General features: G+C 42.2%; 1 protein-coding gene across 7 annotated transcripts in view; it reads right to left on the reverse strand.

The window, feature by feature from the left end:
• Fam193a (family with sequence similarity 193 member A) overlaps positions 1-27,181 on the reverse strand; it is a 149,366-nt gene that overhangs the window by 61,067 nt on the left and 61,118 nt on the right. For 5 of the 7 annotated variants that reach the window (XR_009224846.1, XR_009224845.1, XM_046423623.2 and 2 more), the window contains exons 3-6: positions 12,706-12,866; positions 12,104-12,271; positions 9,272-9,506; positions 5,278-5,402 (exon numbers count right to left, since the gene is read on the reverse strand). Coding sequence is in view for 5 of the 7 variants with exons in the window: in XM_046423623.2 (XP_046279579.1) it covers positions 5,278-5,402; positions 9,272-9,506; positions 12,104-12,271; positions 12,706-12,866 (689 nt within the window). In the remaining 2 variants the exon portion in view is untranslated. The remainder of the gene's footprint in view (positions 1-5,277; positions 5,403-9,271; positions 9,507-12,103; positions 12,272-12,705; positions 12,867-27,181) is intronic. The other 2 variants (XM_058572474.1, XM_046423626.2) reach the window with 2 other exon arrangements.

Consider the following 27,181-nt stretch of genomic DNA (forward strand, 5'->3'; position numbering starts at 1 on the left):
AGCCACAGAGAACCATAAAATAATTATGGGATGTCTAGGTGAAGGGATATAAGACAAAATTGTAAAATTTGTAGTTATCTATTCATCCACACATATACATGTATGTTTTAAAATGAAAATATACCTAGATACAATTACAGCATGCTTAAAAATGTGCATGAGTAGGCTGAACACGTAGCTGAGAGGTGAAGTTCTTGACTAACAGGAGTGAGGCTCTGGGTTTCATCCCCAGTAATGAAAAAAAATTATGTGGGGCTGAGGCTATGACTCAGTGGCAGAGCCCTTGCCCAGCATGTGTGAGGCACTGGGTTGAATTCTTAGCACCACATAAAAATAAACAAAATAAAAGGCATGCTGGCCATCTACAACTACAAAAATAAACAAATATTAAAAACAAACAAATGTATGCGGCAGGACACAGGAAAAATGTGTAAGAAACATCAAAGTGATTACAGTGCTTTTTTTCTTTATGATTTTATATATTTTCAGGATTTTATCTATGGTAACAATCTAATAATTTTATAATAAAAATAAAATCACTAGGCCCTGTGGCACTTGCCTGTCTAAAGGCTAATTAGATAATTAGATTAATTAGGATAATTACCAAATTTGAAGAGAGCTTGGGCAAACACAGTGAGACCCTGTCTCAAAATAAAAAGAAAGAAAGGCTGGGGGAATAGCTCAGTGGTAGAGTGCCTCTAGGTTCCATCCCTAGTACTGGAAAAAATAAAATAAAATAAAGCCATTTTAAATTAAAATCTTGTCACAGGTAGAAATAAACAGAAACAACTCACTCTTTTCCTTTTATCTGGGAGGTCCATGGGGAAATACTGCATAGAGAGGGAATCTGCAACCAAACCCCCTGGTTGCGAACCCTACCTACACACATGGATGACAGCCATGCAGAAGCACGCAGAAGTTGTTAGGGAACAACGCAGGAAACAGAATACTGATGCACACAAGGACAGTGAGCAGTGCAAGCATCAAGTCTCCTAAGACTCTCCCTCTCAGGAAAAATAGCTCTTCAAGATATGGCTCTAGTGACACCATCTTTCTCTTCTGGGTTCTGTACCAATGCCTAGCATGACCCCAGACCTCAAGAACACAGCCTTGCCTCTTGCCACGCTGTGGTTGTGAAGTAGAGATCTTCTGCAGACTCTGGTGGCCACCAGCCTTGCTCCTCTCATGAATGACTTCCACTCTTCACACAAAGCTCATTTTATGTGTAATTCCATCTGGCCCCCCATTCCACCTGCTCCTACCAGAAGTAAGCACACATCTCTTCCAATTTATAGGACACTGATTATTTTGAGCCACAGGAGGGCAGAGGAGACAGGGGTCCTGGAGATTTCTTTGCTGGTATAATGTGAGAGCTCCATAAGTGTGTTCATGAAGGACCCAGATTATGGCACCTCTATCTTTTCAAAGGACAAACAGTTCTTTAACAGGTAAATTGTCAGGAAAAAGAGGGTGCTGCTACAGATTAAGACTTTCAAAAGACAAAGGGGGAAAAGGATAGAATGGGAGTTACTGTTTGGTGGTTACAGAGTTTCTGTTTGAGGTGATGAGACAAAGTTTTGGAAATATATAGCAGTGATGGCTATAAATAAATGCTAAATAACCATACACTTAAAATGGCTAAATTGGGAGATTTTATATCAGATATATTTTATCAAATTTAAATTTAAAACTATGCAATATGCTAACAGCTACTGAATTGTATATTTTAATTGGTAAATTGCACAATATGCACTTGTCTCAATAGAGCTATTCACATAAAAGAAAAATAACTTTCTTAAACTATATCAAATTCATTTGGATGAGGACACCTTTGGGTAGACAATTCATGTTTAAAAACAAAACAAAAAGCCAGGTGAGATTAAGAAAGGAAAAACACACTTGGCTATCAAGAGGAGAATGGCTACAGTGAAAATTCTGGGCAAAGAAACTGATGTGGAGGGGCAGACATGGGTGCTGCTCTAGACACTTGCCTTTCAGCAGTTAATTAAACTCAATGTGTGCTTTGTGCAGTCCTCCCTATCTTTTCAAAGAAGTCAAACAGGCCCGGAGATGAAGTGCTAGTATTAAAATACAACTGCTGTATTTTGCTGCTTAGGGAGTACTGTTTACATATAATTTGTGTCAAGAATTTTTATGAGTTGTTAAAATCTGTTTGTTCACTGGAAACTCAAGTCTATATCCTTCTCAGATCCAACAGTGGAGTCCCCATGGGACGTCAAAGGACTGCTTTATCACCATCACCATGCCTCATCTGCTCCTGGAACTCAGAGATTGTAGCAAGAACCTCAGAATTAACATTTAAGACTATAAGACACTGCTGCTCTTTAGAGTCTGTCCATTTTATTCCTGATGAGAAATAAAAACTCTAGAACATGGGCACAGGGGAAAAAAAAAACCAAGAGCTTTATAATGCCTTTCAAGTTTCTGTCACCATCCCATAGTATGATGACAAGCCCATCAAACCTGCTGGTTCACAGTAGCAGGATGGATAGCTTCAGGTGAATGTCTACCTCTTGGCTTAGAAGACAATGAGTTCTTCACTTCAACCTCAGCTTCCAAAAAGTTCCCAGCTCCTTTTCTTTTCTTCTTCTTTTTCTTCTTCTTTTTTTTTTTTCCTTCACTATTGGGGATCCAACCCAGGGCCTCACACATACTCTCAACTCCTTTTTCTTCTGTGACACTCACAATTAGTGTATTAAAATCTTTTAAACAGTGGACACAGGAGCAGGAGTTGGTTGGTGGACTGTGCTTCCTGTCCGGGGGCCTTGCAGGAGGGGCTCTGAGAGCCATGGCACCCACTGGACCACCAGCATGCCTCCCTATACAAGGGCCTCAGAGGCTGCACTAAGCAACTTCATTTACAAAGAACCCCCCCCTGGGTGTGATCCCCAAATGGACATACAGTCAAACACCCGCACAGACAGTTTGGGGAAGCCCAGGGATCCCGGCCATGGCATGAACTTGTGTCTCTGTGCCCTGTGGACAGGAGACGAGGAGTGCTGTGTCCGAGCCTCTGTGCTAAAGGCTTCTCCCCTGTAGTTAGGGGATAATGATCTCTGCCTCCTTGGGCTTGTGCAGAATAGATTTATTAATAAACATGAGGTACTGAGAGCACTGCTCACCACACCGCCAATGCTATGGAAAAACAAAAACAAACAAAACACACACACAAAAAAAACAGTGGACACAGAGGGAAAGAGTAGCTGGGAAGCAGGCTGTGGCTGAATGCTGGAAGAGTTCGGCACACCTGCGAGTGCCACGCCATGCCTGCACAACACCTTTCCATCAATCCCTCTAACCTCCCTTTTTTTTGTTTTAAACGATATTAATCTCACTTAAATATCATTTATTTAAAATAGTATTTTTCTCTCCTTTTTCAAATTGAAGGCTGCAAAAAATAAAAGCAGTGCTTTCTTAGGTGAACTGTTCTTATCTTTCACATTGCAAAACCTCAGCAGGCACAAGCCACACCTATCCTACTTCATACAAAACAGTCCTCCCGTTTAATCAAATAAAACTACTGGACATGACATTGGTTTTAGAAAAGTGCTGGATGTAGGAAAGCCAGGTATGCTGGAGTTACTTTAAGTAAAAAGGTTGCTCCAACTAGGGCATCTTTGCTTCCTCAAGGAAAAACTGCAGATAAACCCAAAAGAAAACAAGATGATGATCAGGAAGATAACCAAGAAGGTCAAGCAGTCCTCCAGGTCCCTGACCTTGTACACCGAGCAGCCACCAGCAATGGAGTTGGCAGAATATGGGGTGACCTATCAATTCTAAATGCTGAAGACCCTGGGGTGATGAGGAAGGATAGAGCAGTGGCCCAGGGAATGGCAAGGAAGACACCTGACTGGGCCTCCAGGTTGTAAGTGGGACTGCTCCTGTAGCAAGGACTTGTGGTCCAAGACCACTCAGACTTGCTGACCCAACAGGGATGGCAGTGGCCTAGTGGGCTCAGCCCTGTGAAGTGCACCACCAAACTGCTTTTGAGGCTGTTCTTTGTCTAGAAATGAGGTTGTAAAATGGGGGACAGTTAAGGGCCAGCCCTCAAATAAAATTTGGGAACATATGCAATGAACACTACATCAATACCTGGGTTTTAAGTTTTTTGTTTTTTTTTTTAAAGCAGACTGGTAGGTAAATCAGAGTGATAATTTATTACAAGCAGCTCCTCCTGCTTTTTTTGGTGGCACTAGGTATTGAACCCAGGGCCTGGCACATACTAGGCAAGCACTCTACTACAATAAATACATATATCCCCAACCCCCTGTTTAGTTATATATTGAGACAGAGTCTCCCTAAGTTATCAAGAATGACCTCAAACTTGCAATCCTCTTGCCTCAGCCTGTTGAACTGGAATGACTAACATGTGCCACTATACCCAAGTTGTGGTTCCCCTTCCTTGCCAATCTATTCAAACTACATTTTGGTATAGCCAAACAAAAATGGCTATTGTTAGGTGTATCTAGAATATGCAGTTAACAGGTAGGAAAAACAAAATCATACAATGGGGACTAAGGTAGCTCTCACATGACTCCACTCTGCTAAGCAACATCAGATGAAAGAGAGGCATGCTTCCTAACCCAACACAGTACCTTCAGGGCAAAGAGAGGCATGCTTCCTAACTCAACACAGTACCTTCAGGGCAACGCACACCCAGCCCCCAGCCCCTCACTTGCTCCAGTTCATGCCCCACAAATGCCCACAAGTGAGTTCTGCACTATTATGTTTATGTTGACATGAGGAAGCCACCTGGATATTCCATATCAGGAAGATGAATCCAGGAGACAAGCAGAGATGCAGAGCTGGGGCATGGAGGGCACATTTCCAAGAGATGGTAACATATGCCTAATGCTCAAGACAGCCTGCATGCTCACACCTGGGCCCTGCCTCCTTCTCCGACCTCCCCTGCACATCCCTAAACCACAGAAGAGCCACAGCATTCCTGCCAGATAGAGTGAGTCCTGCCAAGGGAAAGCATCTATTACTGTAGCTTTCCTATATTTATGAGGAGTTTGTAGTGTAATTCTGAGTGGCATTTATATTGGTTTATTACTTAAAAATTTAATTTTATTACTCCTTAGGTTTTGAGTTTTCTGCCCAAACTGTCTTTTTCCCTAGGCCCTGTGATATTTTTTCTGCAAGAAGGTCCAAGCACACATAGATGAAGTGGTCTCTGGGCGCACACACACACACCATATCACAGGAAAACTGTACTGTCACACCACAGGATGTACACAGATTAAGAACAAGTACCTGATCTGTGACACCAATGCTGGTAAGTTGCTCTGGAGAAGTGGCTCCGAAAAGACCAGATTTTCAAACAGGTGTTTATTATGCAGTTCCCAGGTCACCTGGAATTTTTTCAAGTGTTCATTTTCCTAGTTGATAAAAAAAGTAAAAAAAAAAAAATAATAATAATAATAATTAAAACACACACGTACCCCCAACCCCCCCACACACAAAAAAAAGGAGGCAGTGAAATGATGAAGACTTGAAATCTCCAAGAAGGATTTCCTTCCCACCCCACAAATCCTCTACACAGGTCCAGAACATTCTGCTTGAGAGGAGTCACTTCTCCCTGTGAGTCCCAAAGTACACACTGAATTACTGAGTCAGATCTCCAATTTTAGTGACATGAGTCTCCATCTCATTTCCCTTCTAAATAAACTCACACACATAAAAAGGGCAGCAGGTACACACACAGATGAAAAAAAGAGGAAGAAAACATACTTGGTTGACATTTCTTACAATTAATTAGGCTTTCAAAGGTGTCAGAAGCTCTACATTTCAAATAGTGTTAATGAATATAAATCCTTTAATGTCAAAAGACAATCATTTTCTTGCCTATCTGAGAAAGCACTCATTCTGATGGATGCAAATAATTTCTTTTCTAGTGATACTGTGGCAAAGAGAAGGTTTTTCCGCTTTCCTAATTAGCGTAAGCAAAATCATTAACTGCTTTAGACAATGCTCTCAAACACTGGGCCACACTGGCTACCACCTCATTCTGCAGCAGTGCTTCTTGTCTCCATTGATACTCACAATGATCTTCCAGCTGTCACCTCTGCCCTCAGTATAATTCCTAGGAACCTCTCAGTGATAGCTATACCTCCTCCCTGTATCCTTTTACTTTTGGTATCAGGCATTGAATCCAGGGGCATTTAACCACTAAGCCACATCCTCAGACGCCTCCCCCCTTTTGTAAAATATATATATATTTTTAAGATGTACATGGGACACAATACCTTTGTTTTATTTGATAATTCTCATGTGGTGCCAGAGTTCAAACCCAGTGCCTCATGCATGCTAGGCAAGTGCTCTACCACTAAGCCACAACCCAGCCCCACCCAACCCTTTTTTATATTTAATTTAGAGTCAGGGTCTCCCTGAGTTGCTTAGGGCCTCACTAAGTTGCTGAGGCTGGCTTTGAACTCATGATCCTCCTATCTCAGCCTCCCAAGCTGCTGGGAATACAGGCATGTGCCACCATACCTAGCTCCCTGTATCCTTAAGCTCTCTATATGTCCCAATTCTTTTTTCCTCTGAGCTACATCCTGTAGAATTCCTTTACCTCTTTCCAATCCACAAATTCCCTTTTCAGCTTCTTAGTTTGTTTAATCTATCCATTAAACTTTTTTTAATTATGCCTTTTTATTTTTAGTTTTGTTTCCCCCCAACCCCAAGTCTGGATGATCCTTCTTTATTTTTTAAAATATTTTTTTAGTTATACATGGACACGATATCTTTATTTTATTTATTTATTTTTATGTGGTGCTGAGGATCGAACACAGGGTCTCTCATGTGCAAGGCAAGCGCTCTACCACTGAGCCACAACCCCAGCTCATGGATGATCCTTCTTTAGAGCCTTAATTCAAAATTTCAAATGTTTGGGGCTGGGGTTGTGGCTCTCTGGTAGAGTGCTCATCTAGCGCGTGTGAAGCCCTGGGGTTCAATCCTCAGCGCCATATAAAAATAAATAAATAAAACAAAGGTATTGCATCCAAGTACAACTAAAAACCAAATATTTTTTAAAAATTTTCAAATGTTTTTATATCTGTACAGTAAACAGTTATATTCTTTGAAATGTAAACATCTTTGGTATATAATCCTGCTTGCTGTTTCTGCTGGCTCTCAGTTGTGCTATCTTGAACCATGTGTTTTATGTTTTTTTTTTTAAACTATGAGCCGCTTCAGTATCACCATACTACCCCCTACAAAAACCATAAAAGAGAAAGAATAATAAAAAGAAATTTATGAGCTGCTTATAATGGAAATCTCCAAGAAGGAGATTTTGAGAGCATTGTCTAAAGCAGTACAGTATAAAAGAATGCTATGCCAATTCTTTGAGGTGGGCCCAGAAGGCCAAGCCTCTAGAGATACATGCTGCTTGACTTTGCCAAAAACCTTGGACCTCTGCAGCCTAACTTCCAGGCTTGAGCTACCTGCACCACACCAACAGCAGGGGCTTATCCTGCTAACCTAAATGTGTAATGGTTTTTAGTTAAAAATTCTCTGGGAGATGGTACTTCTCTGTCATATCCACTCCAAGGTCATGATGGAAACATTCTTGCATCCCTTCCAGTCCCTGGAGTTTGTCCTTCACCCTCTCACTGAGGTTGTAATGATGGAAAGCCTGCCCTTATTATTATTATTAGCCAATCCCATCCTGGGCAAGACTGATGGTGTATCTTTCTCAGGATGAAAGGAAAACCATAGAGCAAATGTTGATATCTAAGCACATGTATTTCTTAGGAATCCAGGTTTCAACTGATTTTTTTTTTTTTACCACTACGACTTCTCTTGACATCTCATGACATCTTAGTCCTATGTCTTTAAAAAAATTTATCATATTTTCTATTAACCACTAAGTGCACCTGTTTCCCTTGGGAGGAATGGTTCAGGGTATACTATATGCTGTATCTCATATATAGAGACAAAATAAAATAGAGCACTGGTTCAAATTAATTTTTGTTGGTTTCATACAACACTGTTCTACTCTGACTACCCAAGGAAGGCCAGGATGCTGGCAGCACTTTCTGGAGAGCATGCTCTCTCAGAGAGTCTGCACCAGGCCTAGGCAAGAAGGACAGTATCTTAACCTGTGCCAACATTCTCTCAGAAGATAGGGGAAGGTGCAAGGTGCTCCTCAGAGGCGCCAGGTCTGGAACTGAACCTCTGAAGGACAAGCAGGCTCTCTAAGTGGAGGTGGGAGAAGCAGGCAGGCTATCCTTGGAGCCCTTAGGTCTGGAGGTAGGATTACTATGCCCCTCCTGCCATATTCACCTGGCCAGCTCCAGTGACAACAGACGCCTCCTCCAGGCAGTCCTTACAAGTATAGCAGTGGTATGATGCAGGGGAGCTGAGAGAGGTCTACAACCCCGGCAGTGACTTACCAAGTGTTGTGTAGGTGAGTTTTTCTGGCAAGGTTCATCAATTTTAGAATCAGATAAAGACTGCTTAAAACCTTGAGAACCAATGATTTCAGAATGTAGTTTCACCACTAAGCAGCACCAAAACTAGCTTGCTGAAGTATCACTTAATCATCAAAGTGCTGAGGAAAGACACTCCAGAATGACCAGTGAGTGGCTGAAGCTGCCATGGCTTGTCACTGGGGAGCCCGGTCTCCTTCGAGCCACAGTAACCACATTTCCACTTCATGCCTCCTTCAATTCAGTGGCATTTATTTTCTGAGGTGGTCACTTGTGCCCTTTGCTAGGGCTGTATGGTCCCTGCAGGAGTGGGCATCTTACTCAAGTTCCTAAGCCTGTCCTTGCTGGGTGCTCGGCTGAGGGCAATGTATGTGTGTGTGGAAAAATGGAAGTTCTCGTTGCACACAGGCTGCTCTCTATAACCCTCACACCCTCAAGTACACCCATCAAACACAGCACTAGCTGTTGACAGTCACAACAGCATTAACAACCCAGAATACTAAAGACTCCCCTTCATCTCCCTGTTAATGCCCAGCTGCTCCTCATGCAGCATATATCCCCATGACTTGCTTCTTTGCCTCAGGTCTCCCCAAATAGTACTTCCATGCTTTGTCACCAGGACACCAATCCACTCAATGTTTCTATTTAGTGGCAAAGTCAGAGGACTAACCCTAACACTAATCCTAGCCTTTGCTGACCTTGTGGAGTGGCCTGTGGCAGTCAGCCCCTCAGCCTCAGGCACCTCTTTTCACCACATACTTCTGCTCTTTAGTTCACCTTCTCAGCAACCTCACAGAAAAAGGGGTGACATCTCTTACCAGAGTGCTGAGGAAAGTGCTGATGGAGCGTGCGGCCTGGCAGAGAGCGCCATACTCCTCGAGGAGAAGCGAAATGAAGTGGTGTGCCTGAGGTGGGCCCTGCAGGCCAGATGGCGCCTTTGTCTTTGCTGCGGCTGACAACTGCCGAAGCAGGCGGACCTTCATCTCTAGCACATACTCCCGGGCTTGCTGCTCCAACCGTTGGTATAGCTGGTAGGGGTCCCGCTCACAGAGCCTGCACAGAGAGAGTCACACTTAGCCCTCACCTGTCCACACCAGACAAGGATGGAACAGTCTTCATATCAATGAGCATCTTTTCTAAAGCCTTTCCATAGGTATCTACCTGTCAACCGCAGTGGTCTTCTTCCTCACCAGGACCTATGAAAGGCATCATCACATGCCTTAACAGATGAAGAACCCAGATACAATGTTGCCAAAGAACAAACAGAAAAACTGACATTTCCTTAGCACTGTTTATGCACTTGTACTCACTTGGCCAACCCACACATAGGAGCTCTGCTTCATGCCCCACTGTCCAGACCATCAAAGCTACCCAAGCTGGGGACAGCGTCTGAACTCCAACAACCAGCAGGTGACAGGGCGCATGACCTGCTTCAGAGCTGGCTCCAGAAACAAATTCAACTTGCGATTATTAACAAAAGGTGGGACTAAGAAGGCACCTAACCCAACGAGGGTGATACCAGGCTACAGGACTGGGCATTTTCCTTCCTTCTAGGAACTCAGGGTATAAGCAAAATGTTTGCTATTTTTAAAATCAGAGGAAAATTTAGAGAGTTTATCCTGTTTTAAAATTATCCCAACAAAAAAGCAACAGCCAAGTATGGTGGCACAAGCCTGTAATCCCAGTGAGGCAGGAAGACCACAAGTTTAAAGTCAGCCTCAACAATTTAGTGAGACTTTGTCTTAAGAATTTTTAAATACTTAAAGAAAAAGCGGGCAGGCTGGGGTATAGCTCCATAATAGTCCACAAGACCCTGCAATCAACATCTACCCCTGGGGGAGAAAGGGGAGATAAACCAATACATATATAAGAAATACTGTAAGTTAAGAGCAGGGGAAAATCCATGGCCACCACTAGCCACAACAGCAACGAACACTGTCATGAATCTCCTTTCAAACATGGAGATCACCCACTTTTAAGACTTGTTTACAGTGTCTGGCATCACTGTGATTAAGATGCCACTTCTATTAACTGTGCACTTTTGAGATGCCTCTAGATGGAAGCCTGGGACCACGGTTGCAAGAATCAAACTGACTGTTGGTAATATGTCAAAGGAGAAACCAGCTGAGCTCAGCACCTATTAGAAATGAGTTGTAAAATGTATTCAGCAGTAGATTCTTTCACCTTTTTGCACATTATGTCAAAAGAGAACATTATAAGATGTCACCTGTTCCATTTTGAAATTGCCATACTACCTAGGTTGTAAAAGACAAGAGACAAGGATAGCCTTGTATAAAATGTGGTTAAAGTTGCACAAATTCAAAGGACTCCCACTATTGTTGGTATATTTCAAACAGACCAATTAATTTTTGTAGCATGATAATTCTAATTTAAATTATGAGCATAAGAAACTATCCCCCTGAAACAGAATGTATTTCATTTATTAAAGCAAAGCCACATAAGATTCAAATGACACAGGAACAACTAAACTCACAAGTAGACTGGATACCTCCTTAGTTCTCCCAGCATGGTCAGATTAGACGCACTTTATTTCCTCGTCCATTTCTGCATTTTTATAAATTTAAGGAAGTAACCATGTGGTACTTTTTGCAAACAGGTTTCTTAAAATTTATGTGAAAAAGAGGCAGAATATGTGAAGACGCTATAGTCCATTCATTCATCCATTCATACATACACCCAACAAACTGTAGTATACTGTGTGCAGGATGCTACTCTAAAGTATCAAAGATACAGCATGAATAATCTGTGAAGAGACGCATCTGACATAAAGGTTCCATATTTTTTCCTAATACTCACTAGGAAACCTGACTTCTAAAAAAGGCACACACCTCCCGAACCGTCTCACATGATACCAGTGGCTCAGATGTGGAACCCTGAACACACGTCAGCATGACCATCACCACTCACTAACCCTGCTTCCAGGATGAAACCTGCTAGACAGCAAACATGAATCAACAAGAAACCTAAAGCATACATTCAAAATACAAGAGAGAAAGAAATAAAAATGAGAAACGACCCATGAAATGTCTAGCTCAAATGTATTGCTTTTTATTTGGAACATTTCAAAAATCAGGAAAAGATGGCACTTTCAAACAAGAAAGAAGTGATGCCCATCTCACCTTCTGTAAGTTACTGGGCATAAGGTAGGTGCTGAACAGCAGATTCAAGGCCAGCTGAATGAGGCAGCTGCACAGCCAGGACTGGCCCCAGCTACCCTGCACCCACATGCTGCAGGCAATCACCTTCATGAGCTGTTGGCCTCATGGCACCTCAATAAGTGGGAGAGAGCTCAGCCTTTCTCCCTGGATGATAAATGCAAGAGGCTTATGAAAGTACTTAGCATCTCCCTGGCAGAGCAGGGACTCAGGCAGGCAGGTAGGTATTATTGTCAGTTTTGACACAAAGAATTGACAGAAACATTTCATGTCTCATTAGGAATCAGGAGAATTTGCAACATTTTACCCAGAGGGCTCACTATGATCAGCTGTCTGCTAAAGACCTGACCAGGCAAGCCTAGCTGAGCATTCCTCAGGACCCAAGTGAAAGCTCACCCAGGCACAGAGGCTCCATAGGAAGCTGGGGAGGGCAGGGATTTACACAGGGACATGACAAGAAGGGGCAACTTGTACCTATCCACGAGCTCCTTCACTCCCTCCTTGTCGGGTACCAGAGACTGGTCCTGGTCGTCTGCCAGTGGTGTCCCCGCCTGGCGGTAGATGCAGCGGACCATGTAGCGCACTTCTGACCAGTAGTTCTGCAGCTGTTGAGGTTCCCGATCCATCTCTGCCGAAATTTCTCTGTGACACAACACAGGAACCAGAAGAGTTGGGGCGTCTACCAGAGCTCTTCCATCAAGGTGCACATCAAGCAGTTCTGATCCCTGTGGAGTCTCTGCACCTTTGCCACCTGCTGGATTCTTCCCTGGGCACAGCCCTTTCAGATATGCTCCTGGCCTCTCCTCCCCTCCACCAATGCCAGCCTCCCCACCACCACTGCCTGGCTATTGATGCTCCTCTTAAAATCTAGTGACTATGCCCCAACCTTTCTGAGGACTAGTTTCCTAGTGTTAGTCCTTCAAGGACAGGAATTTTTTATCTTGTGCTTTCCCTTAAAACCAGGCCACTGTGTTCCTCAGGATCAATGCAAAAGTTTGTCACTATTTATCAAAAAAGCCCACATTCCTGTTCTAGCCCAACACACTCCTGGACAGTGTGGCCCACTCTGCACATACCTGCGCTCACTGCAGGCTTCGCAGGAGCAGGCAGCCTCCGAGGGCGTGGCGCCCAACCCTGTAGAGGGCAGTGTCTGTGTGCCCAGAGCCAGCCTCCCTGTGCCACCAGCCTCAGGCTGAGAGCCCCCCAGTGGTGAGTGAAGAAGAAAATCTTGGCCCTGCTTTAAAAACAGAATATAACAGACCAGTTATGTTCAAACTCTTCAAAAAAATGCCTCCTAGAAAAATTTTAAAACAGACATCAAAAAGAAAATGTCTCAACTGACATTACACAGGCAACTTTTTCTGTCAAGAATTTTATTTGGAACCAGTGTTTTTGTTGTTGTTGTTTACTTTCTTTTTTTTTTTTTAAACCTCCTGAAGGTTTATACCATCATCACATGGACACCCAATATATGTATTTTATTCTTTAAAAAAGAAGCATTCTGTTCCCAGTGTCCTCATCGGCATGTGTGACAACCACCCCTGCAGGCATCTCCAGGACCTGGAGCACCCATAGTCAAGTCACCGGAGGTCTTGACAACCAGGTCAAGTCACTTGGTAGAAGTCTGGGCCACTCTGCATACAGCACACAGAGGCCCAGAGCAGCATCCCTCTCCCAGGGGCCCATAACCTGCACTGCCTGTTCTGACCAAGGAAAAGGAAGCTCTGAGCAAAGATGACAGATGAGGCCCAGAGCCAGCCTCCCTGTGCCACCAGCCTCAGGCTGAGAGCCCTCCTGTGGTGAGTATGCAGCCCATACTTTTTCCCACGGAGGGAAAGGACTTCACCGACCACCACCATAGAGAACTGAAACACATCCTGATCCCTTCCCCTTCTGCCTTCTAATTACCCACTGAGCTAGCACTGAGAAAGATGCTGCTAAGATGGATCAGGGCACAGAAGAATCCCAATCAGGGCTTACAACTGGGGCAGCCAGTTCCAATGCACCCCAACAGCCTGGGGAGAAGTAGCACAGAGCTCCCAGGCAGACTCCTATAGGGAACCCTTTTGAGTGCAGAGAGCTGCACCCTTCCCTCCTACAGCACAGGGAGAAGCCTTCCCAGAGACTGGATGTCAGCCTAGACTGTGTTTGGTCAGGTTTGTGCACACAGTATTCACATCACCACCCAGCAGAGGAGCAGAAGACTCCTCCAAGAGCCTATTATGTCTCAGGGGTTTGGCACATAGACAGTGATATGAGATTTTTGAAGTGTAAAAGTCTGGAAAGCCTATCCCCTACCCCCACAGCAGGCAGAGGGAGCCAGAACTGTGTGCCAGAGGGGAGAGCAGAAGCTGTGTGGTCATGAAAGACCCCACACAAAATGGGTGCTTCAGGTTGAGGAGGTGCCAACAACAAACCAAGGCATGGGCCTAGGACTCCCAGCCTCCAGACTCTGAGAAACAGATGCCTGCTGCTTATGAACCAGCCTACAGCACTCTGCTGTAACAGACCAAACACTAGGACAGCGTCTTCCAAGCAAGGACCAGCAACATGTTAGGCTAACAAGCCCCAGTCAGCCAAAGACAGCCACAGACAACCTGGCAGAGGACAAAGACCCCCAACTCCTCCTTCCCAGAGCCCTTTCTCCACCCTAAAGCCAGCATAAGAAAGGCAGAAAGATATTGGACACACACCACTGCCCTCTACCCTGGTGATCTCTGACTTCACTTCCTACAGCTGTGGGAAGAGCTCTGAATTAGTAAGAGTTGGGTTTTTCAGCGACCTGGGCTTGAATACTTGAAAAGGAGATAATTCCAACACTAGAAGGGGCTAGAAGGAAGTGTGGCCTGAGTGATGTCATCATGGGAAGGGAGGACAAGCAGGCAGGACAGCTTAAGGTTGGCAATGGAAAGAGAAGCTATTCCTACAAAACAGCAGGTCAGAGCCTTCAACACACAGGCTTCCTCTTCTCCTCAGGCCATACTAACTGCTCCACCTCAAGCTAACAATCCCAAACCCCCACCTGTTCTTCTTTCCCTATTGCTTCAAGCCCAAGATAGGTCACAGTTACCTCCTGCCTGGAAACGGCAGGGCTCTCTATTGGCCCCTGATATCTACCCTGCCCACTGTGATCTGTTTTCAAGCCCAGCCAGAGTGAGCTCATGTAGTCCCCAGCATAAACCTTGCTGTGTTGTCCTCCAGAATGAACTCCACTTTCTTACCACAGCTTCAAGGCTGCCTAGACAGACCTCTGTGTTTATGCTATTGCACTGTTCCCTTTGCCTGGAGCACCCATCCGCTGATCTCTGCACAGTTTCTAATGGAGTTCTATAAGTCAGACCTCAGCAGAGAGATTCCCTACTCATGGAAGTTGAAAGAGTCAGCTACCAATAGTTCCTTTTGCCTCTCAGCTCCAAACCCACCCTCCTTGCCAAGCTCTGTGTTGAAGGAACCCATTTCTCCACTCACAGCAGACAAAACATGGGCAGAGGGCACTGGAGGGTGACAGACCTCCAATGTTTCTCCTCTTGGTCCTATCATCAGGCAGCTCTGTTCTTGGTGTGAGAGGACTTGGTGACAGGTGCTGTCCAGCAAGTTTCATCATCACCCAGTACCTCAGGGAACTTCTCTTGGCACCCAGTCAGCTGCAACCATGCTCTCCAAGGAGGGGCCTTCTCAAAATTTGTTCTTCCCTGAGTCCTTTCCCTCAGTCCCAAAGCTCATGGTTGCTCCCTAGATCTGCCTTAACTGATCTTTAGGGCTCACTGTACAGGTCTGGGTAGCTGATTCCTGTCTCTTGTTACTTTTACCTTGTGTTAGGATATGTCAGTTTAATTACTGGTGTGATGTTCACCTGCTAGTCAAGCTCTGCTCAACACACCACCTGAACCACCTATTAAAGCTCTTCTATCAAACTGCTGTGTGATGCCCGTGGTGGCACATGCCTATAATCACAGGTACTCAGGAGGCTGAGACAGGAAGATTATTAAGCTCAGCAACTTAACAAGACTCTGTCTCAAAATAAAATTTTAAGGTGGAGGTGGGGCCTGGAGATGTAGCTCAGTAACAGAGTGCTTGCCTAGCATGTACAAGGCCCTGGGTTCAAACCCCAGTACTACCCCTGAATAAATAAATGTGTGTGTGTGTGTGTGTATAAACGATTTAAAGCAAAAACACATGGTAACGTTTATAATACAGGAGGAAAGTATAAGACTACAAGGGAATCAAAAGAGGTGGAGTTCCAGGTGTCCTATTTTAAGTTCCTCACACTACATGTGAAGTGGCAGGATAGTCTTTGAAAGCAGAGGTTGAAAAGTTGAAAGTAGACGTTGCAAACACTAGAAGCATCTCATGAAAAACTGTGAAAACAAAAAGATATAGATAATAAACCAACAGGAGGTAAAATGATCCATAAAAAAATATTCAATTAGTCCAAGAGGAAAAAAGGGAGTAAGAGTTGCAAATAACAGAAAGGAAATAGAACAAAGGATATTAGTAGCAATGAAGAGCAAGATGATGGTGATGATAAAAGAATTCAACAAAAAAAGAAGTAACAATGGTGAACCGGTAGATATTCTAATAACAGAACTCAAGATACAAGAAGCAGGAACTAAAAGAACATTCCATTCAGTAACTCAACTAGACAGAAGCATCAGGAAGGATGCAGAGCATAGGGACACCAAGGTGACCTAACTGACACTCACAGAACACTCTAGCAGCAGCAGAACTATTCAAATGCATGTGGAACAAGAACAAGATCAACTATAAAACAAATATTTTCTGAAACAAAAATTTAAAAATTAAATTATACAAAGTATGATTTCTTATTTAATAATCATTAACAAGAAGCTATCTGGAAAATACCCCCAAATATTTGGAAATTTAAAAACATATGTAAACAATCCATGAGCCAAAGAATGAAACATAAGGGTGATTATAAAATACTCTGAACAGAATAAAAGACAACATATCAAAAATTGTGGACTGCAGCTAAAAGTGGATCTACTAGCAGAAAGAATGAAAAAAATATAGGCCAGGAGTAACATTGATGAAAGAAAAATAGAAAATTGATTAAAACAAAATATGGTTCTTCAAAAAGATCAATAACATTGATAAACCTTTAGTCAGTCTTAACAAGGGAAAAAAAATGAGAGACAAAAGTCAAACAACTTGGGCTAATGTTGTGGCTCAGTGGTAGAGTGCTTGCTTAGCACCTGTGAGGCACTGGTCTCAGTCCTCAGCACCACATAAAAATAAATAAATTAAATAAAGGCATTCTGTCCATCTACAACTAATATATACATATATATAACATATGAGTGTATGGGTATGTATATATAATCTTAACAATGTCAAACAACTGATATAAGGATTAAGGGGGAAGGGATCATTACAGACCACATGGAAATTTTAAAAATAGTAAAGGAATATTCTGAACAATTTCACATCTATACATTTGCACAAAAATGGGCAAATTTCTTTAAAGCTCCCTAACAAAGAAACAGACAACCTCATATAAATCGAACCTCATAGTTCAGAATCTTCCCAATGAGGCAAGCCTTAGGCCAAGGCGGCTCCATTGGTGCATGTTTCAAACACTCAAGGGAGAAATTTTATCAATTCTACACAAACTTTTCCAAAAGAGTAAGGAGGGGTACTACTTCCCAGCTTGTTCTATGACACCAAAGCCACATAAAAATATTATGAAACAAGAAATTCGCAAGTTAACATTCTTCATAAATCAGACAATAATCCTTAACACATTAACAAACACCCAATCCAGTAACCTATAAAAAAGGGAATATATCATGATCATTACCAAGTGTGGATTAGCCATCCTAGAAATACAACGTTTGTCCAACATTTCAAATAATTTATTTTGTTAATAAACTAAGAAAATGAATAACTGTGACCATCTCAAAGGATGCAGAAAGAGAATTTAACAAAAGTCAATATCCTTTCATGATGATAACTCTCAGCAAAATAAAACTCAACTCCTCAGTGAAATCCTACAGCTAATATAGTACTTAATGGTGAAAAGACTAAATGCTTCCCCTAGAATCAGCAATAAAAGAAGGGTGTCCACTCATACCAGTCCTTTAGACCTACTGGAGGTCCTGGAAAATGGAGTAAGATGAGAAAAAATAAAAACATACAGGTTGGAAAGGAAGAAATACATTATCTGTAGATGATGTGATCTACATGGAAAAAAATCCAAGGAATCTACCAAAACCACAGAATTAATAAAAGAGTTTTCACATTGTTGAGAAATACAAAGTCCAGTGGCCCATTTTCAAAATATAGTATTTAGCTCTAAATGTAAAATTATTGGGGATATAAAAGAAAATAGCCAAAGGGGAAATAGAATAAATTGTTACCAGCAGTTAACACCTAAGTGTGACAGATTCATAGTCCTTGACAAAGAAGGGGTAGGGTAAGGAGTCAACCTGACCAACCAAGATAAATCATAAGTGCACTTACCCCAAGAGAGACAAAGGGAGGCGGGATAAGCAAAAGGTGCATTTCTTTAAATAACCCAATAAGAGAACAAAACCTAGGGGAAGTTTGGGAAGACTGCGCACCCATGGCACTTAGCCAATGAGGCACAAAAAAAGGGACCTTGTGCACTAGGGAATGAAATGCTGATTGTGACTGGTCTGGGTGTGCCTGCTCACCCTGACACCCACTCTTGCAAGACTGTCATTAATAGCCTTCTCTGTGCCTGTTGTCTCAGACCATTCTTTGAGTTTCGACAGGTGAATGTGTTTATCACAATGTGATACATACAGTACCAAAAAAAATTACATTTTTATACACTAGCAATAAACAGCTGGATACTGAAACTTCTAAGAAGTCCATTTAAAATAGTAAAGAAAAAATACTAAATACTTTGCAAAAAGAATACTACCTACAAAGCAATACTAAAAACAGAATTAAAAGATCATGATACCAGGGGCTGGGGTTGTGGCTCAGCGGTAGAGTACTCGTCGAGCACATGCGAGGGCCTGGGTTCGATCCTCAGGACCACATAAAAATAAACAAAATAAAGGTACTGTGTCCAACTACTCCTAAAAAATAAATATTAAAAAAAAGATCATGATATCATAATAAAGAGTTGTGGACTAGAAGACTTGGTATTGTTACGATGTCAATTCTTCTTAAAAATTAACCTAGAGATTCAACACAATGCAATTCAAATCCTATCAGGGTTTTTTTTTTTTTTTTGGTAGAAACTGACATGCTGATTCTAAATTTTATGTGGAAATGAAAGCATTTGGAATATCTAAAACACTTTTGTAGGTCAAAACAGAAGTGGACATCTTTTACAGGAAAAGAAGGTAGAGGACATCTACTACAGAATTTCATGATTCACTCTTTCAGGAATCAGGACATTCATTATACGCACAAAATGGATTCAAGAAACAGATTTGTAGCCAGCAGCAGTGGCACACGCCTATGATCCCAGGAACTTCCAAGGCTGAAACAAAAAATCACCAAGTTCAAAGGCCAGTCTCAGCAACTTAGTGAGGCCCTAAACAATTTAGCAAGGCCCTATCACAAAATTAAAAAAAAAAAAAAAATATATATATATATATATATATACACACACACACAAAAGGGCTGGGGGTCTGGGGGTACTGGGGATGTGGCTCAAGTGGTAGCGCGCTCGCCTGGCATGTGCGGGGCGCTGGGTTCGATCTTCAGCACCTCATAAAAATAAAGATGTTGTGTCTACCAAAAACTAAAAAATAAATATTAAAAAATTATTTCTCTCTCCCTTTAAAAAAAAAGGGGGGGGGGCTGGGGATGTGGCTTAGTAGCTGAGTGCCCCTCAGTTCCATCCCTAGTACAAATAAAATAAAATAAGAAAGGAAGGAAGAAAGAGATCTTTAGATTTGGGGGGCTGGGGATTATTGGAAATTGAGTCCAGGGGTGCTCTACCACTGAGCTACATTCCCAGCCCTTTTTATTTCTTATTTTGAGACAAAGTCTTGCTAAGTTGCTAAAGCTGGCCCGGAACTTAACAAATGTGCCAAGGTAATGGGCAAGAAAATTTTGTTTTTTCAACAAATAGTCCTGGAATAACTGAGTATCACATGCAAATGGATGCCCACAATCCTCCCTTTTTCTTTTTTTTTTAATATTTATTTTTCAGTTTTCGGTCGACACAACATCTTTATTTTAATTTTATGTGGTGCTGAGGATCGAACCTAGCGCCCCACGCATGCCAGGCAAGCACGTTACGGCTTGAGCTACATCTCCAGCCCAATCCTCCCTTTTCAACAGATACAAAGCTTTGCTCAAATGGATCACAGGGGCTGGGACTGTGGCTCAGCGGTTGAGGGCTCGCCTAGCACGGGTGGGACTGGGGTTCGATCCTCAGCACCACATAGAAATAAAGGTTTTGTGTTGTGTCCATCTATACCTAAAAAATATATTTTAAAAAATTGGATCATAGACATAAGAGTACAAGCTAAACCCTGAAGACATGTAAAACAAAAACAAAGGGCAAGAGATGGGGTTATAGCTCAGTGGTAGAGCATCTGCCTTGTATGTATGAGGCACGGGGTTCAATCCTCAGCACCTCATAAAAACAAATAAAGATACTGTGTCTACCTACAACTAAAATAAATAATTCTTTCCTCTCTTTAAAACACACACACACACAAACACACACACGGCAAAAATCTTTAATAACCCTGGGTAGCCAGGATTTCAAAAAAAAAAAAAAAAGAGAGATCAATTGTACTGATAAAAATTTAAAACTTTTGGCTAGGCATGGTGATATACTCCTTTAATCCCAGTGACAGTGGAGACTAAGGCAGAAAAATCACAAGTTCAAGGGCAGCTTGGGCAACTTAGTAAGACCCTGTCTCAAAAATAAAAAGGGGTGAGGATATAGTTCAGTGATAGAGCAGCTCTGAGTTTAAATCCCTAATGCCAAGAAAGAAAAAAAAAAATCTATGTTCATAAAAGCCAACATAAATACAAGTGAAAAATAAACAATAAAGGGAATATATAAGTATGAACATACTAAGACTACATATAAATGTTTTACATATATTCCATATATATAATGAAATCCCATAAGCCAATAAAAACAAAAAATTTGAAACAATAGTGTGCCCTAATACCCTTTGGCGGGTCCACTAGTCAAAGCCACTGCCATATGAATACTTCTGCTTTCTCACTGTGCTCGTGTCTACACTAGCAAATGCAATGGTGGCAAACACCAGCACCCTGACAAGCATGAGGGAGTGAAGCACTAGTGCCACTGGGCTCCCCCTGGCCACACACTCAGGCTTTCAATGGAAAAGACAGCTCTACCAACAATGTCCCTGAGGTAGTAAGTCACCATCTATATTAGTTCTCAACCACTAAATACAAGTCTTCTCAGTATTCTGAGGGATGAAACAGGGAGTGCACACAAAGCACTCTGCAGCCTTCCCAAGGAGGGCTGCTCTGGAAAGGCATGATGCACTGCGGGCACAACACTCCACTGAGCCTATGAAATGCCAATTTTACTTGAAAAAAATGACTGACAGGAGCTGGGGTCGTGGCTCAGTGATAGAGCACTTACCTAGCTCGAGTGATGCACTGGGTTCAATCCTCAGCACCACATACAAATAAAGTTAAAATGGTATTGTGTCAGAAGGAGGAGGAGGAGAGGGGAGGGGAGAAGGGGGAGGAGGAGGAGGGGAGAGAGGAGGGGAGAGGGGAGGGGAGAAGGGGGAGGAGGGGAGAGGGAGGGGGAAGGGGAAGGGGAGAGGGGGGAGGGGGAGGAGGGGAGGAGGGGAGGAGGGGAGGAGGGGGAGGACGGGGAGGATGACGAGGACTGGCGGACCAAACTATAGTGATCTAGACTTGGATATTTGTCAGATAGTTCCCAAAAATGAACAAAATGAGCCTGTCAGTTCAAGGAAAACAACTGACACTATGTGTGGCTAATCATAAAATCTGAGCTTTCTCATAATCATAATTTTTCTGAGCAAAGATCAGAACTTGGGACTGGGCACAGTGATGGATGCCCATAACCCCACTGGCTCAGGAGGCTGAGACAGGAGAATTGAAAGTTCAAAGCCAGTCTCAGCAAATTAATGAGGCCCTAAGTAATTCAGCGAGACCCTATCTCTAAATAAAATGTAAGGGCTGGGGATGTGGCTCAAGTGGTAGCGTGGTCGCTTGGCATGAGCAAGGCACTGGGTTTGATCCTCAGCACCACATAAAAATAAAGATATTGTATCCACCTAAAGCTAAAAAAATAAATATTTAAAAAATATAAAATATAATATAATATAAAAAAGGGCCGGGCTCGGTGGTGCACACCTGTAACCCCAGTGGCTTGTGGGGTTGAGGCAGCATAGGCGAGGTGCTAAGAAACTCAGTAAGACTCTGTCTCTAAATAAAATATGAAATCGGGCTGGGGATATGGCTTAGTGGTCAGTGCCCCTGAGTTCAATCCCTGGTACAAAAAAAAAAGGCTAGGGGATCCAATAAAAAATGCCATTATCATGTGCATGCTTGTCTTCATGATCAGTGTGGTACAATTTTTAAAAAATAAACTATCATGTCCCTCAAAAGTGGGAGTGGTGACTGGGTATACAGCTCAGTGGTTAAGCGCCCCTAGGTTCAATCCCTAGGAAGGAAGGAAGGAAGGAAGGAAGGAGGGAGAGCAAGGAAAGAGAGGAAAAGGAAAAGATCAGAACTTGGGAAAGCTTGTACCTGCCTCTATAAGCTTGAAAGTTTTCCCTAAAGACAATGGCCAATGATGCCTTAAGACAGTACAATGAAAGATGTCCACATCAGGAAGATCTGCTCAACTGGAGAAACCATTTTGTAAATGACTAACAAGCAATGTTACAAAACTACATGTGAGTAAGAGATCCATTCAGAGGGTGAGACAGACCGATGGATCTTTTTTTTTTTTTTTGGAGGGGGTCCCAGGGATTGAACTCAGTGGTACACTCAACCACTGAGCCCCAAACCCAACCCTATTTTGTATTTTATTTAGAGACAAGGTCTCATTGAGCTACTTAGTGTCTCGCTGTTGAACTCACAATCCTCTTGTCTCGTCTCCCAAGCCACTGGGATTACAGGAGTGTGCCACCATGCCCAGCTGATCAATGAATCTTAATACAATAGAGTCAGAAAAGATTACTGATCAGTTTCAGACTCCAGGTAGTAATTAACCATCGAGAAATTTTCACTTCCACAAGACAGCACACAACTATAATCCAGCTATTCAGGAAGCCAAGGCAGGAAGAAGCAAGTTTAAGGCCAGCCTGGGCAACCTATCAAGACTTTGTCTCGAAATAAAAATAAAAAAGGTTGGAGATGTAGCTCAGCAGTAGAGTACTCCTGGGTTGAATCCCTAGGAAGAATCAAGGCAGGTAGGCAGGCAGGAAGGCTGTTTGATAGCTTAAAGTAGAAAACTCAAAATTATCTGAAAGCCATTAAATTTTTTTCATTTACTTCAATCAAGGTAACCTATCACAAGAGACTAAATACAAAAGCACATAGAAGAGCCCAGCTTTCTTCTATTATCCAAACATTAAAGAAATTTGCAACAAAAATAAAATACAGTGCCACTCTTCTCACAAAATTATTTTTGGTTTGGAAAATAATTTTTATTTTCAAATGTGCTATTGATCTTAATATGCCATCAGTTATATAAATCCCCTATGACATAGCAACTCCTTCCCTCCTTTTTTAAAAAAAATATTTAATTTTTTTAGTTGTAGACGGACATAATATCTTTAATTTATCTATTTGTTTGTATGTAGTGCTGAGGATCGAACCCAGGGCCTCACCTGTGCTAGGCAAGCACTCTACTGCTGAGCCACAACCCCAGCCCCTCCTTCCCTCCTTCTAAGACAACACAATATGCTACTCTGTGTGTCAAGAGGATAGCTCTTAATGGCAAAAATCTGGAAATGAAAACGCAGTGTGTTTCCAAAGGTAAACAGTGCATAGCAATGGAAATGGAGGAATGACAACATGTGTGAATCTAGAGCATAACTGGACACAGCATGATTATATTTTTACAAAATTCAAAACACCAGGAAAATCAAACTACAGTGTTTAAACACTTAAGTGATACAAGCAACACAGGCAAGAGGATGAGAAACAGCACACCTTCAGCACATGGGGCAAGCTTCGAGGAGGGCCAGGTGCGGGACCTAGGATAAAGGCAACATCTGATGTTTGACCAGTGGTGGCACTAACAAATACATTAGCAATTATAGCAAAGAACAATTTCACCATTAAGAAGCAGACACTCGGGCTGGAGCTGGGGCTCAATAGTAGAGCGCTTGCCTAGCATGTGTGAGGCACTGAGTTCAATCCTCAGCACCACATAAGAATAAATAAATAAAATAAAGATATTGTGTCCATACAGTGAAAAAACAAAAAAAAAACCAGAAGCAGACACTCAGTGAAACCAAATAGTTTACCCCTCTGCTGACTATACTCAAATGCCAAAAACACACTTCTCCGAGAAGGAAAGGGTGCAAGGAGGAGGGAGGGCAAGTGCTTTAGAAGCAACAGATCAACACCCAAAATCACCTTAAGGAGAAAAGAACACCCTAGAAGGCTCCAGGGCAGCAAAGAAAGGAAGTACCAAGATACAATGTCTTCAAGCTGTGGTTGTCTAGCATAACTGCAAAAATGCACAGCAAAACTGGAAATATTTATAAGGAAAAAAAGACAAAGAGACATGCAGAGTATGAGATTCTGACTGATTTCAAATTGGTAAAATAAGCACACAAGAAACAATGACCACAAAAACAAGGATTTAAGCACTTAATTCACAATCTGTTAACAGGTGCCCACAGAATCCTCCCCCAACCCCAGAGAAAAGGATCATGCAGAACATTTACAAAACCTTAACTATGCATCAGAATTAGCAACTGTAAATGACTGGCAAAGAAATACTGTAATATAGATGATTTCCAACATTGACAGCACTGAATTTTTTAGCTAGAAAAGAGCAAAAGGGTCTGGTGTGTTACACAATAGTAAGGTAACTAGAGACAAAAATGATATACTGTCCATTTCAAAAAGCTAGAAGAAAGGATTTTCAAAGTTTTCACCATTAAAAAAAAAAAAGATAAATGGGGGCTGAGGTTGTGGCTCAGCAGTAGAGTACTTGCCTAGCACGTGTGAGGCGTGCTAGGGGTTCAATCCTCAGCACCACATAAAAATAAATACATAAAATAAAAGGTATTGTGTCCAACTACAATATATATATTAAAAAAAGATACATGTTTTTGGAGACAGGTACGTTTAATCTAACTTAAACATTACACAATGTACATGTTATCAAAACACCCCACTAGTGTAATTTTGATGTTTATGTATGTATCAGTGAAAAATAAACTTAATTTTAAAAAGTCAATATGATTAAAGATTATTCAAGAGATAGGTATTTAGACACTTAAAAGACTCTGAAATAGTTCATGGGTGAAAACAACTAATGAAAACTAGGTAATACTTAAAAATGAGCCAATGAAACTACCATTTCAAAATCAACAACAGTAATTAGAAGTTTGTAGCACATATCAGAGCAAAAAAAATGAAAACTAACAGGTAAATATCCAAGGTAGGAAGGCAGGAGAGTAACTGTAAAGAAGAAAAATCTAGATTAGTGGTAGCCACCAACAACATAGCGTAACGATGGCAGAGTGGCTTCCTATGGCTGCCGGCCAATCAGACAGGAGGAAAGTAGGCAGGCTAAGCCTGGGTCAAGTTCCCACCAGCCTCCAGGTGAGGTCAGAACAGAAATGCTATGGCTACCTGATTAAAATTTTAAAAGAGTGATAGGGCACCAAAGAGAACAGAGCAAGTAACTTCCCCTAGTGTCTGTGGGCTCCCCAGAGGGGAGGAATGCAACTCCCCTAAGAGTCAATGCCCAGGCTCAGGCTCTATAGATCACTGTTAGGTAACGCTCAGAAAAGACCTAGACAGCATCCAGCTTCTGTGTGTACCTCCCTGGCTATGGCACTGGAACTCCTTCCTCGGGAGCAATGAGAAATGGGGGAACACATCCTTGAGTCACTGAGAGCCCTCTGTAACTCAAGACACTGTGGTGTTTGCAATTACCACCTGCCAAGAAAACATTCTGGAGGAAGACACAATCACCTGTCAGGAGCAGAGCCCTCTGGAGGTAAAGAAGATGAAGACGCAGATGCTGGAGGAAATTTACTTTGCTCTACTTCTCCTTCATGCCTCTAAAATTTTTCTATGATGTCTACCATAGCATTAATTAACCAACTGCACATATATATATATTGTATATAAAATAGTAATAATTAATGAAATAAAGAAATAATATTTTTAATATAAAAAGTTGTTCCAGGCACAGTGGCAAACACACTCCTGTGTTGAGGCTGTGGCCAGCCTGGGCCACCTAGCGAGACCCTGTCTTAAAATAACAAATAAAAAGGGATGGGGATGTAGCTTCATGTAGAGCAGTCTGAATCCAATCCCCAGTACTTAAAATGTAATTTTAAAATATAAAAGAAAAAGTTGTTTCTTTGGGGGGGGGGGGATGACTCTAAATAAAGATTAAAAAAAAAAAAAAAAAAAAAAAAAGAAGAGGGGCTGGGGATGTGGCTCAAGCGGTAGCGCGCTCGCCTGGCATGCGTGCGGCCCGGGTTCGATCCTCAGCACCACATACAAACAAAGATGTTTGTCCGCCGAAAACTAAAACAATAAATATTAAAAAGTTTAAAAAAAAAAAAAAAAAAAAAAAAAAAAAAGAAGAAAGAACAAACATCTGCAGATAAACAGGAATTGAAAATAACTTTGTACAAATAACTATAACATCTCCTAAGAATGTAACTTAACAAAACTAACTTTATTCACTCAAGCTCAACCAGAAGTCACACCTAGAGACATATGTGGCTGTCAGAGAACTAAGGTAGCAGAAGACAGCACTGCACTTGAGCCACAGAAAAGGCCTCATGCCCAGACACCTGCTGAACGTTGGAAATGGTGTCCAGGCATGAGAATGTACAGAAGGGCGGCTACAGGTGAATCTGGGGAAATACACAACGTGAAACTGGGAGGCAGGGGAAAAATCACCACTGACCTACTATGACCACCAGCAATCACACAATGTGTATCTAGAAAAGAATAATTCAGTCCCACTTTCCGTAGGGGGTCAGAAAGCTGCAAGAGAACAGTGCTCTTAGAGCTCCTACCCTAATGAGACAGAACCATAGTTCATAAAATCTAACTTGGGGCAAACCAAGAACAGAAGTGACCCACCTGGCTACCAGATGAATTTTACAACAAGGGGCAACAAGCCCTTCCAAGGAGAAAGGGACACCCTGTTTTGCCTCTGGCAAAGTAAAGAATATAGAAGGAGGCCATAAAAGCAGGGGGAAAAAAACAGCTTAATAAGTGTAGCCAGCCAGGAATATAACCCCTGGAAGCCCCGAAGGATTCCCAGGAAGACTGCAAAAGAAGCCACCCACCTTGCTGACCAATCTTTGTTCTATAGGAAGCAAAAGCCTTTAGGGCTGGGGAGGGCAGGCACCCTATGCCCAG

Source organism: Marmota monax, unplaced genomic scaffold (genome assembly GCF_021218885.2).
Source record: "Marmota monax isolate L192 unplaced genomic scaffold, Marmota_monax_Labrador192_F-V1.1 WCK01_AAM20220418_F8-fsc00009, whole genome shotgun sequence".
Lineage (NCBI taxonomy): Eukaryota > Metazoa > Chordata > Mammalia > Rodentia > Sciuridae > Marmota > Marmota monax.